The 13,706-nt window shown below is 41.5% G+C and overlaps 1 protein-coding gene across 1 annotated transcript; it reads left to right on the forward strand.

Moving 5' to 3' along the window:
• Positions 1-9,533: 9,533 nt before the first annotated feature.
• On the forward strand, positions 9,534-10,484 carry LOC102959585 (olfactory receptor 6K3-like). The gene has a single exon (XM_007084293.2). The coding sequence runs from the start codon at positions 9,534-9,536 to the stop codon at positions 10,482-10,484; it is 951 nt and encodes a 316-aa protein (XP_007084355.2).
• Positions 10,485-13,706: the final 3,222 nt, after the last annotated feature.

Here is a 13,706-nt window from a genome sequence, read left to right on the forward strand (position 1 = left end):
CCCCCTTTCCCATATGTTCATCTGTTTTGTTTCTTAAATTCCATATATTGATGAAATCATATGGTATTTGTCTTTCTCTGATTTACTTATTTCACTTAGCATAATACATTCTAGCTCCATCCACATCATTGCAAATGGCAAGATTTCATTATTTTTGATGGTTTAGTAATATTCCTTTGTGTATACACCACATCTTTACTCATTCACCAGTGGATGGATATTTGGACTCTCTCCATAATTTGGCTACTGTTGATAATGCTGCTATACACACTGGGGTGCACCTGCCCCTTCAAATCTGTATTTTTGTATCCTTTGGGTAAATACCTAATAGTGCAATTGCTGGGTCGTAGGGTAGTTCTCTTTTTAGTTTTTTGAGGAACCTGCATACTGTTCTCCGGAGTGGCTGCACCAGTTTGCATTCCCACCAACAGTGCAAGAGGGTTCCCCTTTCTCTGCATTTTCATCAACACCTGCAAAGCACATTTAATCTACACAGGTAATGCAATCCCTATCAAAATACCACTGGCATTTCACAGAGCTAGAACGAACAATCCTAAAATTGATATAGAGCCACAAAAGACCCTGAATAGCCAAAATAATGTTGAAAAGGAAAACCAAATCTGGAGAGATCACAATCCCAGACTTTAACCTGTATTACAAAGCTGTAGTCATCAAAAAAGTATGGCATTGGCACAAAAACAGACACATAGATCAATGGAACAGAATAGAAAACCCAGCAATGGACCCACAACTATATGGTCAACTGATCTTTGAAAAATCAGGGAAGAGTATCTAATGGGAAAAAAAGATAGTCTTTTCAGCAAATGGTATTGGGCAAACTGGACAGCAACATGCAGAAGAATGGAATTGGACCACTTTCTTTCACCATAAACAAAAGTAAATTCAAAATGGATGAAAGACTAAATGTGAGACAGGAAACCATCAAAATCTGAGAGGAGAACTCAGGCAACTCTAATTACCTTTGTATACATATTTCACAGGTTGTTTCTATGTTCACTTTTGTATTTAATTATAGTTTCTAATCTATTTATAAGAGAGTATTGCATGTTATTAAAAGCCACGTTTTACCTTAAAAAATGATAGTTTAAATGTGATGAAGAAAATATACACTCTCCAACAGTACTGATGAGATGTCAAAATGGCACAATCTTTTCTAGAGTGATTTAACAAAATGTGTCGAAAGAATTAATAAACATCGACATCTATTCGGAAGTAATGCCAGAGAAGGCTTCTTTGATGAAGTACCATGTAAGTTGACACTTGAAGACTGAGAAGGAATCAGCCAGGAAAGTGCGTAAGGGAAATCATTTGTGCAAATGCCCTGAGGTGATTAAACAGCTGAGTGCACTATAGGAACCAAATGCAGATGTGCAGATGGGACAGAGGAAGAGTCACGAAGTGAAGGCTAGAGGCAAAATATGCAGAACCTTGGAGGTCATGTTGTAAGATACTGGAATGTATCTCAATTGCCAAGTGAGGACCCTGGAAGGATTTAAGTAAGCAATTACATTCTTAGAATCACATTTCTATTGTATCGATAGTCGATCAGAGTGGAGCCGAGGTACAGGTGGAAAGGTTGGTTTAAGAAACCGTATCCATTGTCTTTCACTACAGAAAGGAAACGTCCCCAAAATTAGTGACTTAAGACAGAAACTATTTGTCTGTTAATTTATGGGTTGACAATTTGGCCTGGAATCAAATAGGTGGTTCTTCTTGTCCTGGTTCACTCATGTAATCCAGGGTCAGCGGCTGGCCAGGAACCCTGGGCTGAACAGGCTGGCATTAGCTAAGACAGTTGTACTCTTTTCCCTGTGTTCTTTCACCTTCCACAGGCTAGTGTGTGTTGTTCACGCAGCGGCTGGTAAAAAACTTCTTATGACATTGCCTATCACATAGTCAACAATGCTATTGCCATGGAAATTGTGTGCTGGGGAAACGCAACAGACCTTGGAAAATGCTACTACTCTTTCAGAGAGTAAAGAGGGGGAAAAAATCCCCAATCCAGTTGAAAGCAATTCTTCATTAAAATGTGGCTTCAGGAGTGACATCACCAAGATGATGACAGAGGTTGTCCCTGACTTCACTCCTCTACACAAGAACAAATAACAACTATTCAAAAATAGGACACCCCTGAGAGAACCCTAGAGTTCAGGGGTGGGTCTGAAGCAGCCCTTCACCACAAAGACCGTGACAGACTGCGGTCGAAGGGGAAGAGAAGTGTCTATAAATTGACCCATCACCCTTCCTTGCAGGCCAGCACATGGAGCTGTTTCCCTGAGCCTTAGGTTCCTCTAGTGGGAAAGGAGAACCAGAAGGGGGTGGCACACAACCATCAAAAGAAGCCATCAACAAAGTGAAAAGACAACCTATAGAATGAGAAAAAAACATTCGCAAACCATGTATCTGTTAAGGTGTTAATATCCAAAATCTATAAAGAATTCATTCAACTAAAAAGCAAAAACCCAACCCAATTAAAAAATGGATAAAGGACCAAATAGATATTTCTCCAAAGAAGATAAATGGAAGGGCAACAGGTACATGAAAAGGGGCTCAACATCACTAGTCATTGGGAAAATGCAAACTAAAACCAATGAGATATCACCTCACACCTGGTAGAATGATCATCTCCAGAAAGACCAGAGATACCAAGTGCGGGTGAAGATGTGGAGAAGAGGGAACCCCCCGCACTGTTGAACCGTTGGTGGGAACGCAAACTGGTGCAGCCACCCTGGAAAACAATATGGAGGGTCCTCAAAAAATTAAAAATGCAACTACCATATGTTCCAGCAACTCCATTTCTGAGAATATACCCAAAGGAAATGAAAACACCAACTCGAAAAGATATTCGCACTCTCATGATCATGGAAGCATTGTTTACAGTAACCAAGACATGGAAACAACTTAAGTATTCATCAATGGATGAGTGGATAAAGAAAATGTGATATATATATATGTATATCACAACCTATGTCATATATATATATCACATTTATAATATATATACACACATATATATAAATATATATATAAGAAATGTGATATATATATGCACATATATAGTGGATTATTACTTAGTCATGAAAAAGAGGAAATCCTATCATTTGCCACACATGGATGTAACTTAAGGACATTATGCTAAATGATATAAGCCAAACCTAGAAAGACAAGTACCATATGATCTCACTTATATGTGGAATCTTAAAAAAAAAAAAAAAATCTCAGAAAAGAGATCAGACTCTGGTAGAGGGGGAGGGGAGGGGAGAGGTAACTGGAGGAAAGTGGTGAAAAGGTACAAACTTCCAGTTATGACATAGATAAGTCCTAGGCATATAATGTACAGAGTGATGACTAGAGCTAACACTGCTCTATGGTATATAGAAAAGTTCTTAAGAGAGGAAATTCTAAGACCTCTCATCACAAGGAGAAAATTTTCTTCCTTTTTTTCTTCTTTTCTTTGCATTGTATCTACATGGGAAGATGGATGTTAGCTGCACATTTCACAGCAGATGTAAATCAAACTGTCATGCTGTGCCTGAAACTTATACAGCAATGGATGTCAATTTTTCTCAATAAAACTGGAAAAAAATATGTATTTATATAATCTATTAATTCTGAGCAAATATATCAAAGAAGGCTCATATTTTAAAAAGACTCTTGGAGTTCCTCTTACTCAGGAGAACTGATGAGAAAAGATCAGAGGAGGAGGTCTCACTAATTAATCTGTGGAGAAATGGGGTGGATGTTTTTTCTCTGGTTATCGGGGGAAATCTCCGGTAGAGAAATCTTCCCAAGAGTATTTTAGAAACAGGTTACAACAGTCCACCTGATGAACTGAAGGGACTTCAGCCGCATAAACCCAGGAAAGGACCTCCTTCGTCTCTGCCAGGGGGTAAGAGAAAAAGGCATGCGGGTCCAAGGTGCGGGTTTGTCCTGAGTCAAGGAGAAAGTGAATTGCCTAGTGGGTAGAAGAAAAGGACACTTAGCCTGTGCTCCTTATGTTGACTTCACTAGCAAAATCTGGGGACATATCTGAGATTGCATGAATGGCAGAAAGCAATTGGGCTCAGGCAGGAGGAGATATATTTATAGGATTTAAAATTGGTGGTGATGGGGGTGCCAGGGTGTTTCAGTCAGTTAAACTTTGGACGTTGGATTCCACTCAGGTCATGATCTCATGATTTTTGAGTTTGAGCCCCACATCGGGCTCTGCACTTACAGTGTGGATCCTGATTGGGATTCTCTCGCTCTCCCTCTCTCTCTTCCCCTTCCCCCTCTCTGCCCCTCCCCTGCTCATATTTGCTCTCTCTCTTGCTCTCTGTCCCTCAAAAAAGAAAAAAATAGTGATGATGTCATACGTCTGGGGCATGATGGCTGAATAAGACTTTTCCCCTAATAATGATATTGTTCCTCTCTTAGCACACCCTCAGATTTTTTCAAAATTAATTCTGATCCAGGAGGACACCATTTTACATACTGGTCTCTGTTCCCAGTCAGAGGACTATAAACCAAATAAGGTCATGAATAAAGAGTGCAGACATACCTGAGTTTCAGATTCCTGAAAATCTTGTATCAGGGAAGTGAGTCAGACTGAACACAGTCTGGACCCCCCCACCCCCTGACTAATGTTTTCTACCCACCTTCCTTTCGCCTGGTAGGATTAGGTGAGCTCATTTTGTCTCCTTCCAGTCTCCAACAGATAAACTTTGAATTGGCACATTGATTTCTGTAGAGTAGAACATTGCTTTTGCCAAAACATAAGGACCCAGATTCTATTAAAGAGTGATCATCACTCACTTCGGAGAAATAAATTGAGATGCCAGAAACACAGTGAGACAATAACTGTGTCTGCTTGGGAGGGTCCAAGATGTCTCGGTTCGAAGACGGTGGTCGTGGTCACCTTTGTACTGATTTGCCAATGGAGAGAAGTATGAACCTTCTTTGCCTCTTCCCGGACAATCTACATGTGTGCCAGGGGTTCAGCTGAGCTAAGAGAGAGCAGCAGATTGAAACAACATTGAGGCCGGATGAAAGTAACCGCCAAGCTCTTGATCCCTTACCGTGTTAGTCACTTACTATGATAGCATGAGCAGAAGGCTGAAGACAAAGAAAGCACTTTCCTGCAGCCCATTTCTTATCCCCTGTGAAACTGAGCACTGATCAGGGGTCAGGAGCAGTGGCTCAAGCCCGAGGGTCATTTCAGTGTTGTGGGAGCCCCGAACAAAAGGATCCAGCAGTTTTAGGGACCCTGAGATGGAGAAGATACAGCGTGGACTAAGTCAGCTAAGTCCACTCCTCTCCCTTGTCCCCTGCAGAGGCATCAGTAGAGGTGCCTGAAGAGGACCTTGGTCCAAGGCTACAGATACAGACGTAAGAGTACGCTTGCTGGGCTGACTGGAAACACACAAAGGGCATGACCGGCCAGAGGAGCCACAGTCCTCGCTGCCATCCCCTTAGAGTCTGTGGTGCACAGGCCAGGACCAAGTCTGGTGTCAATGGGGCGGCTTGCCCTGGGCGTCCTGCCTGGGAAAGCCTTTGCAATCGCCTGCAGTTAGGGCTGGAAATCATACAGGTTTTCTGCCAGGGGCCAGACTCCTCAGTGCATATGTAATTTTGAGGCGGAGACGAGAGTGGGAGAGATCTGTTTCCTTATTCTTATCCCTATGCCTTGGACTTTTAAGCCCTTTATTTGAAACGTTTGCATAACTTAAATCTTTTCCCTTTCTCAGGCAAAGCTGATTCTATCCGCTTGGGTCTTGGGCCAGCCTAACCTTTCTGGGACTTTCAGTTCAGCCCTGTTCTTCCAACCTTTCTGGGTTTCTCCAAGCCCCTCCACTTACCTCTTTTAAGCTTCTCAGAGTCCAGAGGACCGAGAAGGGCAAGTCTGTTCCAATGGACTTCCCCAGGCTCATACCATTCTTCTTCTCTATTTGGCCTTGGCTTTATCAAGAGTGACGAGTCAAAGTTACTGCTGATGATTTCCCTACAGATGTGGGTCACTGCAACGGTCCATCCCCCCAGAACTGAGATTTTCTTAGGCAAAAAATACTTTCTTGTAAACTCTTCTGGCCTCTGCCTGTTGGCCAGCTCCCAGGCTAGTTCCATATTTTCAGGTATTCATTAGAGGACCATCCCTATTTCTCAGTATCAGTTTCTGTCTTAGTTCATCCAGCCTGCTGTGACAGACGTGTCACAGACTGGAAGGCTTAAACAACACACCTCTGCAGCCTGGAAGACTGAGGCCCAGGTCAGGAAGATCTGGGGTCTGGTTTGTAGATGACTGCTCCTCTCTGAATCTTCACATGGCAGCTGACAGAGAGAAGCTATTTTTCTCGAGACTCTTAGAAGGGTACTAATGCCTCTCGTGCTCATGACCTCATCTAATCCTTATTACGTCCCCAAAGTCCCTCTCCTAACACCATCACATTGGGAGGTAGTTCCAACGTGTGAATCTGAGCGGCCGAGAGCAAAAACATTCGTCCCACAATCGTCCTAGCAATGGAATCATACAACGTGTAGCCTTTGACCTCTTTCCTTTAACACAGTGCATTTGAGATGAATCCACATTGTGTGTCTGTCATTTATTTTCATGGCTGAATAGTATTATACGGGTGTACCAAGTTCGTTTATCCCTTTGCCAGTTGGAGATCATTTGGGTTGTTTACAGTTTTATAAATAAAACCACTATAAATATTTGTTTACAGGTTTTGGTGTGGCCATAGACTTTCTTTGGGTTAAATACTTAGGAGTGGGGATGCTAGGTGATAGACATCCGTGTCTGATTTTACAAGATACTGCTAAACTCTCTTCCACAGTGGCTGCAGCATTCTGTGTTCCCAGCAGCACCTGCAGGAAAGATAATTACTCCACACCCTCCCAGCACTTGGCATCACCAGCTGTTTTGTTAAAACAAAAAATAGGTTAATTGTTCTTATAAATGTGTGACGGTGATGTATCTCGTTGCGGTTTTAAGAGTTTTGAGTTTTCCTGTTTTCTGGAAATGTCTTTAGGCAGGTGCATGCCTCACAAATACTTTCTCCCAGGGTGGCTTTTTTTTTTTTTCATTCCTGAGGGCCATCAATTTTGATGAGGTTCAGTTTGTCAGTTTCTTCTTTTACATATTGAGCTTTTGATGTTAGAGCATCCACACTTTTGTTGTGCCAAAGGTCATAAGGATGTTCTCTTCCGTTTTCTGGGAGACACTTTATGGTTTTGGTTTTACATTTAGATCTGTGACCCATGTTGTGTTCATTCTTGGGTGTGATGCAAGATTTATTTTAGCACACGTATGCCCAGTTTTCCCAGTGCCATTTGCCAAAAATACCTTCTTTCCTCTGTTGAATTCTTGACCATATATGTGAGTGTCTATTTTTGTACTCTCCTTGGCTCCATTGATCTGGGTGTCTGTTCTCCTGACAATATTACAATTACATTGTCTTGATTTCTTTAGCATTACAGTGAGTCTGGAAATGTATATCAGCAGTTCTGGGTCCTCCAAATTTGTTCTCTTCTATCAAGATGTTTTGCTTTGTCCCTCGATTTTTCATTTATAGTTTAGAATCGGCTTCTTGATATCTATTTTAAAAACCCACCTGAGTTTTAACGGAGGTTACATTGAATGAATGTATACATTATATTACATATACAATCATTGTATGTGTGTATACATTCTATATGCATATTCATATGCCAGATGTCCTATAATGGCATATGTTCTATAAATGGCAGAAAAATGAATGGCAATTAATATCTTTAGAATATTTATAATCCTTATTTTATGAAAATGTGAGGGATTTGCATGTATAAGAATAATAAACATTTCTTAATTCTCTGTGGGCACTTGATTTTCCAGAAGTTGCCGAAGTGATATTTGTCAGATTTAGTCTATATAAATAACGCAGTTCTTAAAAGAACATTTTCAAGATATATACTTAGTTTTGTAATGAGATCTCTGAAAAATCTCAGAATGAGCCAAATATTTTCCATTGGCTCCATCTATGTTTCAAATGCTTCATTTTAATTTGGAATTTCAAATGGTATTTTTTAATAAAGTTGTAAGCTTTACATTGATTCTGCTTATAAGTAATTTTTCAAGTAGTGTTAATTCAGGGGAAATATCCCTGCCTTCCTAGGGAATATTGGCATACAGCATAATCAAGTGTCCTAATTTCATTGTATGAGGAGTTTGTTTGTTTAATTTATTATTTTTGTGTGAGAGAGAGCAGAGGAGAAGGGTAGGGGGAGAAAGAGATAGAATCTTAAAGACTCTCTATGCTCAGCACAGAGGCTGGATCGGGGTTTGATCTCAAAAGCCTGGGATAATGACCCAAGTTGAAATCAAGAGTCAGACGCTCAACTGACTGAGCCACTCAGGCACCCCGTGAGGAGTTCATTTTTAAAAGGTTCTACACGATCTCAAAAGAGAACTTATCTTCCAAATTCCTTTGTGTTCTCAATATTTCTCTTTGGCTCATTTTCGATTCAGGTTTCTGAATAGCTGGGGAATAGTACCCAGTACACTTGATGAGATTCCTTGAACTGCTTTTAGAGATCTCTTCATACTTCATGCAATTTCAAGGGACCCAAATTGTGCTGGAATGTCACATTTTGGCTCTCACCTTCTAATTCCTTGATGGTCTTTGTCAGACTATAAACAATCCATGCAGGGAGACTTAGCTAGCTCAGAAACACTCTCTGCTTCTTTTTAATATCTCTGGTGGACTGACATTTAGAAGTGTGATGGAAAGATTTCAAGAACAGGTTTCTCAAGAGAGAACTCCCTGTTCACAGACTGGGCCCTCTTTGTTCTTCCAGAACCCTCTAAAGCTCAGTTTCTGGAATTTCTCTTCCCTCTGTGCTGGCCAGTTTCCACTAGCTTTATCTCTTCTGCGGCTGGGAATAGGTTCCTACCATAGCTTCACCTTGAAATATTTCCCTAAAAACCTCACCCTTTCTCTAACTACACTCAGAATTCCTCTGTGGTCTGATAAAGGAACTGAATACCGAAAACTGGGGATTTTCCAGAAAATGCAGAATACAACTTGACAATAACTGTGTAGACAGGAAAATAACTAAAAGTCTTGATCGTCTAATCTATAGCCAAGAAACATTAGAGAATGTATCCGGTATGTGATTCAAAATGATTTTGGGAATTCGTATAAAAAGTGATTATTAGTAGTCCCCCTAATATCTTACTTTGCTTTAGTTAGCATAGCTTATAAAGATGACCTTATACAATCTTACTTATTTTTATTTGTCTCCTTCATTGGAATATAAGCTCCATGAAAATGGAGTGTTTTCTTCACTACTGAATTCAACAAGCCTACAGTTGTGTTTGGCACATAGTAGATACTAAATGGACATGTTTCATTAACCCAAGAATGATAGGGATAAATCATCTAACTAAAGCATTTCTTCCTTTGAATCTTATTTGAACCAAGAGATCTAACTCTTTATATTTCATCTAGGGAGTGAGCTGTGTCTTTCTACCCAAAACACTTAAGGCTGTTGAGCCCATGGTAAGAAATAACCGAACTTCTACAGTGACGGAGTTTCTCTTCTCTGGATTCCCCCGGTTTGAAGATGGCAGCCTCCTCTTCTTCATTCCTTTGTTCATCATCTACATCTTCATTGTGATTGGAAATCTCATTGTATTTTTTGCAGTCAGGATGGACACCCGTCTCCACAACCCCATGTACAATTTCATCAGCATCTTCTCCTTCCTGGAGATCTGGTACACGACAGCCACCATCCCCAAGATGCTCTCCAACCTCATCTGCGAGAAGAAGACCATCTCCATTACTGGCTGCCTCCTGCAGATGTACTTCTTCCATTCACTGGGAAATTCCGAGGGGCTTTTGTTGACCACCATGGCCATTGACAGGTACATTGCCATCTGCAACCCTCTCCGCTACCCGACAATTATGACCCCCCAGCTGTGTGCTCAGCTCTCTGCAGGCTCCTGCATCTTTGGCTTTCTTGTGTTGCTCCCAGAGATTGTTTGGATTTCCACACTGCCTTTCTGCGGGCCCAACCAAATCCATCAGATATTTTGTGACTTTGAACCTGTACTGCGCTTGGCTTGTACAGACACGTCCATGATCCTGCTTGAGGATGCGATCCATGCTGCGGCCATCATCTTCTCTGTCCTGGTTATCGCTGTCTCTTATGTCAGAATCATCACTGTGACCCTGAGGATCCCGTCTGCCGAAGGCCGCTGGAAGGCCTTCTCTACCTGCGCGTCTCATCTTGGTGTCTTTTTGATGTTCTATGGCAGCGTGTCCCTCATGTACCTGCGCTTCTCCACCACTTTCCCACCAACTTTGGACACAGTCATTGCACTGATGTTTGCCGTTCTTGCTCCCTTTTTCAACCCTATCATCTATAGCTTGAGAAACAAGGACATGAAGATTGCGATTAAGAAGCTTCTCCGCCTTCAGAAGGTGTTTAATGCACCTGCAAGTTGATGTTACCCCATAGGCACCTCTCACTTTGGATGTTACTCTAAGATACTAAACCACAAAACGAGCATATAGCTCATTCGTTGTCACACTGATAGTTTCTACTTATTCCATTTCTTCCCATGTTTGTTCTATTTATACATGTCTAATGTATCACAGACTACCTCTTCAGACATGCGTAGGTGGATAGATAATAGGGAGGAAATATGACGTTTAAGCCATTAAAATATATGCTGTAAACATTAATTTTATTTCTATTACGTAAGTATTATTCTTATTATTCCATAAACATTAGTAACAACTGCAGATTATAAGATACAGTGGTTAAGAGCATAAGATCTATAGAAGAGAGGCTCATATTTTACTGGACTACATACAAGCTTTGTGACCTTAAACATGAAGTAGGTCTGAGAGGTGTTGGATACATCTGTTGCCTTGACTGTGGTGCTTATATGTGGTATTTGCATACGTTCACACTCATCTATTGCACATGTTAAATATTTTCTTTGTATACAAAGTATACCTCAATAAAGTTGTTAAAAATAAAATAGACCATTTCATGCCACGGTAAACCATTAGAAAGGACATTTTTTCCCATTAACATTTTTTCCAGATCTTCTCATGTGATTTTTTTCTTTAGTTTGGGTATAGTTGACCCATAATGCTAATTAGTCCCAGGTATACAACATAGTGATTCAACACCTCTATACTGTACGTCATGCTCCCCACGACTGTAGTCACCATCTGTCATCATGCAGTGCTATGTTCCCTATGCTGGACCTTTTATTCCAATGGCTTGCTATTATTTTGGAATTTCAAGAAAAAATATTATAAGACGTTAGACAAGGAAACTACGTCCCTATGTCACAGGAAGAAATGTTAGACAAAACTCAAGAGAGAAAGAAAGCACATCTTCCCATCCAAAATTTGACACATAATTCCAAAGGGGATTACATGATAAAAGCAACTAGATTTGAAGAAGAAGAAGAAGAAGAAGAAGAAGAAGAAGAAGAAGAAGAAGAAGAAGAAGGGGCGCCTGGGTGGCTCAGTCGGTTGGGCACCCGACTTCAGCTCAGGTCACGATCTCGCGGTCCGTGAGTTCGAGCCCCGTGTCGGGCTCTGGGCTGACGGCTCAGAGCCTGGAGCCTGTTTCTGATTCTGTGTCTCCCTCTCTCTCTGTCCCTCCTCCGTTCATGCTCTGTCTCTCTCTGTCTCAAAAATAAATAAACGTTAAAAAAAATTAAATAAAAAAAAGAAGAAGAAGAAGAAGGAGGAGGAGGAAGAGGAGGAGAAGGGGAAGGAGGAGAAGGAGAAGGAGAAGGAGAAGGAAGAGAAGGAGAAGGAGAAGGAAGAGAAGGAGAAGGAGAGGAGGAGGAGGAAGAGGAAAATAACAACAACAACTCTGAGTTTTCAACAGAGCAGTGGATTGAGCACTTGGAATACAGAATAATCCTGTGAAAAGTGGTGAGACACTGACTGTCACTAGAGAGGTCAGCAGGACCCACGTGGATTGTTTAGGGGAAGAGAGGTTCACATGCATTTGTGGCATGAGAAAAAAAAAATAACATGGCCCCCTCACTTCACTATTGGCACAAAATCCCAATGACATGTCTGTTGGGAAATGGTCTTATTTTCTATTAACTATTTTTCAAGTTTTTCTTTCAAGTATGTTTCCTTCAAGACTTTCCACACATGTGTGTTCATGTAAGAAGAGGAGGACCAACACAAAGCGCTCTTTGCAGGGCACCGGGTAGACTTACGAACACCCGGGGCGATAACCACAGTGGTGGGGAAAGTAGTTTGCCATGTCCAGAGATATGAGTTCAATCAGGAAAAAATACTTCATGACGACTTTGATCCCGAAATCTAATGAGACGAGCGTACAATGGGGACCTTTCTGCTAGTTAACCCTGTGAGGGAAAGCGATGTTCTGCGCTGGGGGGCAGGGAGGGAATCCCCAATGGAGCCCGCTTACCCTTCTTGCTATTCCCTGGGATGCCTGTGAAAATAACTGTGAGATGCCTTTTGGAGGGGCCGGAGGAGTGTCAAGGATGCAGAGATCCACACAGACAGGGGAGCCCCCTGCAGTCTTGGGTAGAGGTGAGTGCAGGAGGCTAAGGCTTGAGAAAGAATTCACTCACCATGCACAAGAAAGTCATAGGGGTTCCTGGGTGGATCAGTGGGTTAGTGTCTAACTCTTGATTTCCTCTCAGATCATGATCTCATGGTTCGTGTGTCCAAGCCCCGTATCGGGCTCTTTGTTAACAGAGCGGAGCCTTCTTGGGATTCTCTCTCCCTCTCTCTCTAAATAAATAAATAAATAAACAAACATTAAAAAAAAAGCCTGAGGATTCAGAAACTTCAAATGTTGGTAGTGCATAAAGGCAAGTATAGCGGGAAACTTACTGGGCACAGGCATAAATAAAACAGGATACTCCATTATGATGCCATCCTTTGAGAGGCCAGTTTTTCCAGACTTGCTTAGGACTCTCATTAAAAGTGAATTGTCGGGGAAAAAAAAGTTAGAGGGGGAAGGAGCCAAACCATAAGAGAGTCTTAAAAACTGAGAACAAACTGAGGTTGATGGGGGGTGGGAGGGAGGGGAGGGTGGGTGATGGGCATTGAGGAGGGCACCTGTTGGGATGAGCATTGGGTGTTGTATGGAAACCAATTTGACAATAAACTTCATATATATATACATATATATATATACATATATATATATACACATGTGTGTGTGAATTGTCATACTTCCCTTTCCAAACAGTCTCCAATTTTCTTTTCTCACTTGTCCATGGCTGTCTTGTGGGTTTAATTCTAATTGCATCAAGAGTATGGCTTCCAAGTTAATTTATTTGACACCAACCATTTTTTTTTTACAGGCCAATCCTGTTCTAGGCTACTGCCCTGAAGGAAGAGCCCAGTCTAAAGAAGGAAAAACAGGGGCACCTGAGTGGCTCAGTTGGTTAAGAGTCCAACCCTTGGTTTGGGCTCAGGTCATGATCTCAAGGTCATGAGATTGAGCCCTGAGTTGGGCTCGGCGTTGACAGTGTGAACCCTGTTCAGGATTCTCTTTCTCTCTCTCTCTGTCTCTCTGTCTCTCTCTCTGACTCCCTCCCCACTCACTCTTGCTCTCTCTCTCCCAAAATAAACGAATAAACATTTAAAAAAATAAGGAAGGAAAAGCTAGTAGTGGATGATGAAACATGATAAATATAATCCAGAAAC

The sequence above is a fragment of the Panthera tigris genome, chromosome F3, assembly GCF_018350195.1.
Source record: "Panthera tigris isolate Pti1 chromosome F3, P.tigris_Pti1_mat1.1, whole genome shotgun sequence".
Classification (NCBI taxonomy): domain Eukaryota; kingdom Metazoa; phylum Chordata; class Mammalia; order Carnivora; family Felidae; genus Panthera; species Panthera tigris.

Bases quoted from the DNA above. Each gene is read 5' to 3' on its own strand.
- LOC102959585 (XM_007084293.2), top strand. From the start codon at position 9,534: ATGGTAAGAAATAACCGAACTTCTACAGTGACGGAGTTTCTCTTCTCT.